Source organism: Bidens hawaiensis, unplaced genomic scaffold (genome assembly GCF_021521415.1).
Source record: "Bidens hawaiensis isolate Kalapana, Puna unplaced genomic scaffold, B.hawaiensis_p1.1 tig00026411_1, whole genome shotgun sequence".
Classification (NCBI taxonomy): domain Eukaryota; kingdom Viridiplantae; phylum Streptophyta; class Magnoliopsida; order Asterales; family Asteraceae; genus Bidens; species Bidens hawaiensis.
The window spans coordinates 220,901-227,835 of record NW_027494249.1 but is presented as its reverse complement, the minus strand read 5'-3'; the positions used below and the strand labels follow the sequence as shown (position 1 = coordinate 227,835).

At 37.6% G+C, this 6,935-nt stretch overlaps 1 protein-coding gene across 1 annotated transcript; it reads left to right on the top strand.

The window, feature by feature from the left end:
• Window positions 1–575: 575 nt before the first annotated feature.
• LOC143573412 (putative UDP-arabinopyranose mutase 2) lies at window positions 576–2,921 on the top strand. The gene is made up of 4 exons (XM_077058302.1): window positions 576–1,079; window positions 1,969–2,219; window positions 2,258–2,426; window positions 2,519–2,921. Exons 1-4 carry the CDS (start codon window positions 735–737, stop codon window positions 2,840–2,842), a joined length of 1,089 nt encoding a protein of 362 aa, XP_076914417.1. The 5' UTR covers window positions 576–734; the 3' UTR covers window positions 2,843–2,921.
• Window positions 2,922–6,935: the final 4,014 nt, after the last annotated feature.

Sequence of the window (6,935 nt, the reverse complement as noted above, 5' to 3'; positions counted from 1 at the left end):
GTGGTATCACTAACTGGTTGTTTAGGTCCATTTTCAGGAAACTAAGTAAACATCTTCGATTGGCGCCAAGTACAACGACTATGACCATTTATAAGGAAGATCTTTCCAATTCTTCCTAATCCTTTAACTCGAAACATGTTTGGAGGAAAGTAAAAATGTTGGCGATAAACTAGTATCGCCATAAGATAATATAAATAAAATAAAAGTAAACCCATTAGGCAATAGATATACCTTCCTCTACTAGTTGTACACTTATATAGTTATACATGTCCTATCTATTCCTAAGTATCCACTAAACCATTTCCATCTTTCATTCTTTGAAGTTTATGATACCGACTTCAACTTCTTAAGCAGTTCATTTTCTAGTCGTGTAACAACATTCACAAACTGATAAAATGTATGTTAAAATGTAACTGATAGTCGTTCCTGACCGTCGAAACTAAAACTCCACACTCGATTCTTCACTTGGTGTGCCAAAACGTACACAAAAACAACAAACCGTTCATCTATCTGGAGATACTTGGCAATACATAACCTACTTTCGATCGTAATCCATTCCTTGTTTAGAGAATACAAGAAGAGGGAAAATCACGAGGTGAGGACAATACCGAGAAACAAAATTATTTAAAAAAAAAACTAAATCCAAATTTACTCCTTTAGCCCCTTAAATTCTCTTCACTTTACATCCTAGTCCAAAGTCTTGTTTCTACCTTATTTATACCATCTTCAATTGCATGCTTTCACTCACACAACACACAATGGCTTCAACAGTAACCCCAACACCACTTTTGAAAGATGAACTCGACATTGTCATACCCACCATTCGAAACCTTGACTTTCTTGAGATGTGGAGACCATTCTTCCAACCTTACCATCTAATCATCGTACAAGATGGTGATCCATCAAAGGTTATTAAGGTTCCACATGGGTTCGACTATGAGCTCTATAACCGTAACGATATTAATAAAATCTTGGGTCCTAAGGCTTCATGCATCTCGTTTAAGGATTCCGCGTGTCGGTGCTTTGGATATATGGTGTCTAAGAAGAAGTACATATTTACAATTGATGATGATTGCTTTGTAAGTTACTATATTGCCCTTAATGATCCACCCCATGTGCTTTGTTTTTTATTTGTTTTGGGTTTAATATTGGAATTTTAATTAGACTTAGAATTAAGGTTGTATAGTTTGGGGAAAAATTGGTTTCATATATGTTTAGTTGTTGTAAAAATTGGTCTAGGTGGCTGAGTCATTGGTACACAGTAAGGTGTTGAGACGAGTTTTTTCAACTTAGGGGCTGTTTGTTTACATCTGAATGGACCATTCAGATGTAAACATCTGATTCATTCAGACTGTTTGGTTTCAAACAGAAAAACATCTGAATGGTTAAAATTATGTTTGAATCATTCAGACTTGTTATTGTTGCTGAATGGGACAAGGGCTCATTCAGATCTGACTCATTCAGAGCTGAATGAACCAAACAGCCCCTTAGTTGGTATCGGTCAAACCATGAGCTAGTAATCCATCTCGGACAACTTAGTCTAATAAGATTTTCGCTCTTTTTCTCGTATTTTTTTTACTGATTTTTGCTTTTTTCACGAAGATACTTTGGTAGACGTGATTTAAAAGATTACTATGTCTATAATATTAAAGAATGATATTCACGTATTTTGTTACAAATATTAATAAATTTATGATATTTGATATATATATATAATTTTTCGTAAATTAATTTATTTATAATTTACTATGCCCGAGGACTCCCTGAGTAGTCCTTGCCTAGGCCGAGTACTCGCAACTCCCTCGACAACACCTCTACAGCTATAATAGTTTGCTACTTCTTCTATAAACTTGGGCATGCCTCCGGTTTTTGTTAGATCATCGGATCGTGCACACTTGTGTTTGATTATGTACCTCTATGTTTTGTATCATTATTTTGGTGTATAATCTGCATGTTGTTGGTTTAAAGGTTTCTAAAGACCCATCTGGCAAGGATATCAATGCACTTGAGCAACACATCCAGAACTTATTGACTCCATCAACTCCATTTTTCTTCAACACTCTTTATGATCCATACAGAGAAGGCGTCGATTTTGTCCGTGGATACCCGTTTAGCCTCCGTGAAGGCGTCCCAACCGCAGTGTCTCACGGGCTCTGGCTTAACATCCCTGATTATGACGCCCCAACTCAACTCGTTAAGCCTCGTGAAAGAAACACTAGGTAAATAATCTTCCATTTTGTACATCAAGAAACACTAGGTTTGTGGATGCGGTTTTGACAATTCCTAAGGGAACCCTGTTCCCTATGTGTGGAATGAATCTTGCGTTTGATCGTGAGCTCATCGGTCCTGCAATGTACTTTGGTCTTATGGGTGACGGTCAGCCAATTGGTCGATACGACGACATGTGGGCTGGCTGGTGCATGAAGGTAAAACAAAACCTTTATCTTGGTTCAATGAGTCATATTAATATATTATGATATTATCAAATACTTTAGTATGCATAATGCATATTGGCTAGAATTTTTTTTTTTTGTTGTGGTTGGGTGTGAAGACGGGTTTGCCATACATATGGCACAGCAAGGCTAGCAATCCGTTCGTTAACTTGAAAAAGGAATACAAGTGTATTTACTGGCAGGAAGAACTGATCCCGTTTTTCCAAACTGCGAGTCTGCCAAACGAGTGTGTCACGGTCCAGAGCTGCTACAAGGAGCTCTCGAAACAGGTCAAGGCTAAGCTTGGGAAGGTTGATGACTATTTTAATAAGCTTGCGGACGCAATGCTCACTTGGATCGAAGCTTGGGATGAGCTTAATCCATCTGCTCAACTCCCTGATGGCAAGTGAAGGAGTTTCATTGATAGTTTTATTAGTAACTGAAATTCATTTGGTTGAATTTATTTGCATCTGTTTTATTTTTGTATGGTATTTAAGCATTTGAATCATTTTGTAGTATGGTTTGATATATGCTATATTTGAAGTAACTCCTTAGAAAAAATATAGAACGTTTTTTGTTTAAAATTGAGAACCTTATACTAGAAAATTCACAGACCCGTCAATACTATGCTAACCAGCTATTGAGAACCATTTAACCCAATCTTGTAATGATGAATTGATGATATAAGGTTTTGGCATGTGGAATGATTCCAAAATCTAATGCTTATCATCATTCAAATTTGAGCATATTCTTTTTTAAAAGCTTGGAAGAATCATCACTTTAAAAAAGAATACACGGATCTTAGAAAGGACCGATGGATTTTGTTTCAAATGAGAACAGGCATGCAGGCTTTGTCTTTTCTTTCTTTGCTGTCATGGCACTTGTGTTGGCCTTTGATTGGAAGTGTGAAATACTAAATATAACATGCAAAATGCTTAATTAAAAGACATCGTTGTAGTATAGTGGTAAGTATTCCCCCCTGACACCCGAGTGACCCGGGTTCAATCCCCGGAAATGGCGTACTATGCTTTTATTTTTTGGTTTGAAAGTGTAGGATAGGATAAACAATGATGATACCGAATCGAATATTCAAAAGAAAACACGAAGATAAAAAGATTTCTGAATTGTTAGCATCTCTAGTCATACCAAGAGGCTTTCGTCTACACTCATAATGGTCTGCAAGCCGCTTACGACAGTTCCTCTTGTCATGATCAAATTCTCTTAAAAAAATATATGGAACCTGAGATAAACAAACAAGATTAAATCACCATAAATCTAAATGTCACTAAAATTGATTTTAAAGATGTTTCATGGATACAAATTAGACAATAAAACATAAAAAAGATTCAAAATTGGTTTATGAAAACTAGCATGCTATAATGTTGTCAAAATTTACAATTACTTTACCATTCTTTTGACTGCAAAAAACAAATGCCTCCGCCCTCCGGTGGTAATGTTTACAGTTTACAAGCATGATGCATAGTTAACATCCGTATGTTTCAAGTACTAAATATGTTTCGTCTGACTGAAAAGTTAAACAACACGTCATGTAACACGTAACTTTTCGAAGAGGTGCCAAAACTGAAATACGATGTTACCAACTTACCATAGTACCATCCATATACTCTTGTGTTATTCAATATTTTCAAGTTTCAACACGGTTTGATAGTACTTAAATGGCCTACAAAGCATAAACTGGGCCGTTACAGAAAGACTTGTTGGTTACTACCCGGAACCGTACCCGATTTATACCCGTAAATACCCGGACCCGGTCATACCCTATACCCGATACCCAATACCAATTTTCTAATACCCGAAATAATACATGAGTTTTTATAGTATATTTTTATGTTTACTTCACAACTTTTATGCTTAAGTTTTTTAAAATGCATATTATTAAGTAAATAATTTGTAATTAAGTGAATTTATAGTTTTTGTAATCTAGTTTAATTATTTTTATAAATTACAAAGCAAATTTAAATTTTAAACAAATTAAAAAATGTATAAAAAAATTACAAATTCAAAACCGGGTATTAATACCCGGTCGTACCCCGTTCCAATACCCGAACCCGATCATACCCTACCCAGGTATATAGGGTTGAGTTTTTCTCCTCAATACCCTACCCGAACCCTACCCGATTTCTCTCAATACCCGATTTTTTAATACCCGATCATACCCGAAACCGGTTCCATACCCGAACTCGAATATTAGAAAAAACCCGTTTTGTGCACCTCTAAGTCTGCTAAAGGTAGATGTGATGTGATGTGAGGTAGGAAAAAACATTTTAATTTTTTTAATAATATCTTTTATAGGTTTCTCTCTTTTAGTTTATTAAGATGTATAAGTATACCGTATATGACGTACGTAATTATGGTAACTTGAACATGTAATGATTTAATAGAATTGTATAGTATTGAGAATAGTTATTAGTTACCCTAATTTAATACTCATAATAATAACACTTGTATTGTTTTGTAATTTAAGAAACCTAAAGTAATTCAATAACTTGTGGTATTTGTTGGTAACACCGCAAATACTAACGTAGTATAGTAAAAACAAAAAATAAAATAGAAAATATATAAAATAAAATAGACGTTAGTAGCAAATTCTGATCAGAGCAAATTCTGTGAGCGTCACAATAATCCGAGAGGCTCCAATAATCCGAGAGCGTCACAACGCTGATTAGAGCAAATTCTGTGACTTCCACAGGACAAGAGGCCACAACACCGAGGAATGCGTAGACTTGAAGGACATCGTCGAAGCATTTGTCAGAGATGGGACGCTCACGCACCTCGTGGCGTAATGAACGCTGAGCAGGCTAATGCGTGTAGAACCCCAGTTGGGGAAAACACGAATAAAACTGCAGCTTCAATGTCGGAGACTACATACTGCGTAAACAACGAGATTCCGAACCAAGTGCATATCGGCTCGAAAGGCTCGATGACACTCCCAAGAACATGGAAGGGAGCTCAATTACACAGTCTGCATGTAGATCAATTCCAAACTTGTAAAAGAAAAGGCCCAGAGCCACTTCTAATGGAAATGATTCTCCTTATCACATTGACGCTGATGGTCTTACATTTATACTTATGAACTTTCTACACTGATATGCCGGTCTTCACCGCATACATAAGTGGGGAAGTAAGTCGTTGCGTGTGGAAGGCGGCAAAACCCGCATAAACACAAAAAACGGCAAACCTTCACGCAGGTCAGTCATAGGTAAAGTTTGGTCATCCCACTAAATGAAAGTGACGGTCTTACCCGCACAAATCATGATAGAGGAAACCGAACTAACCTATTGACAACCGCGCGTCGAACGGTTAATTTATTCAAAACGCTGATGCCGGTTTTCACCGCATGTGTAAAGAAATCGTTGCGTGTGGACGGCGGCAAAACCCGCGTAAACACAATAAACGGAAAACCTTCACGCAGGTCAGTTATAGGTAAAGTTTGGTGATCCCACTAAATGAAAGTGCCGGTCCTAACCGCACAAATCATGATAGAGGAAACCGAACTAACCTATTGACAACTGCGCGTCGAACGGTTAACTTATTTTAAACACTTAGAAAATTTCTAACGAAAAGATGAGGAAAACCTCCACGCAGGTGAGATATAGGTAAAGTTTAGCCATCCTATTAAGTGCAAGTGACGGTCTTACCCGCACAATCACAAAGGAGGAAGCAAAACTTCAACCTATTATCTACCACGTTCAAAGGTTAACTTATTCTAAACACTTAGAAAATTTCTAAGGAGAAGATGAGGAAAACCTCCACGCAGGTCAGATATAGGTAAAGTTTAGCCATCCTTCTAAGTTCACGTGAAGGTCTTACCCGCACAATCACGAAGGAGGAAGCAAAACTTCAACCTATTATCTACCACGTTCAAAGGTTAACTTATTCAGAACACTTGGAAAGTTGCTAATTTAAACTAAAGTATGCATGAGCAAGTCATATAACGTTTATAAAGCAAGTCATCCACTGAAAGTAGCGGTCCTACCCGCACAAAGATTTGTATTCCATAATAATTCAAGTATTACAAGAATGGCCGGGTAACTACCCGCCTACAAGAATATAAATCTATACAATGTAAACCTATCCTAACAGTGGGAAGGGATCTAAAGGTTCAAGCTTCAGGACCACTCCCTCCAAACCCACTTGTACCCGCACCATCAGTTGGCTGTGGCGGTTCAAGGAAGGTCTTAAGAATGGTTAGCCCATCATCAGCAGCAGCAACTTCGTTCACCTTCTCCACCACCGGATGCGGGAAGGCGGCATACTGGTTCACTGCTTGGTCATATACAGCTTCAGTATCCACATCATATAAAGGGAAGTTGGAAGGCGGGATGCCCTTCTCAACGAACCCAAGACCAAGCAGGAAGCCTGCCTTTTCCCCATCCTCATGAGAAGCATTGAGGGCTGCGCTCATGGCATCGTCGTATGATGTGTCCGTGAAGACCCGATGCACAACCTACAAAACAAAATACAAGTATCAAAACATTTTCT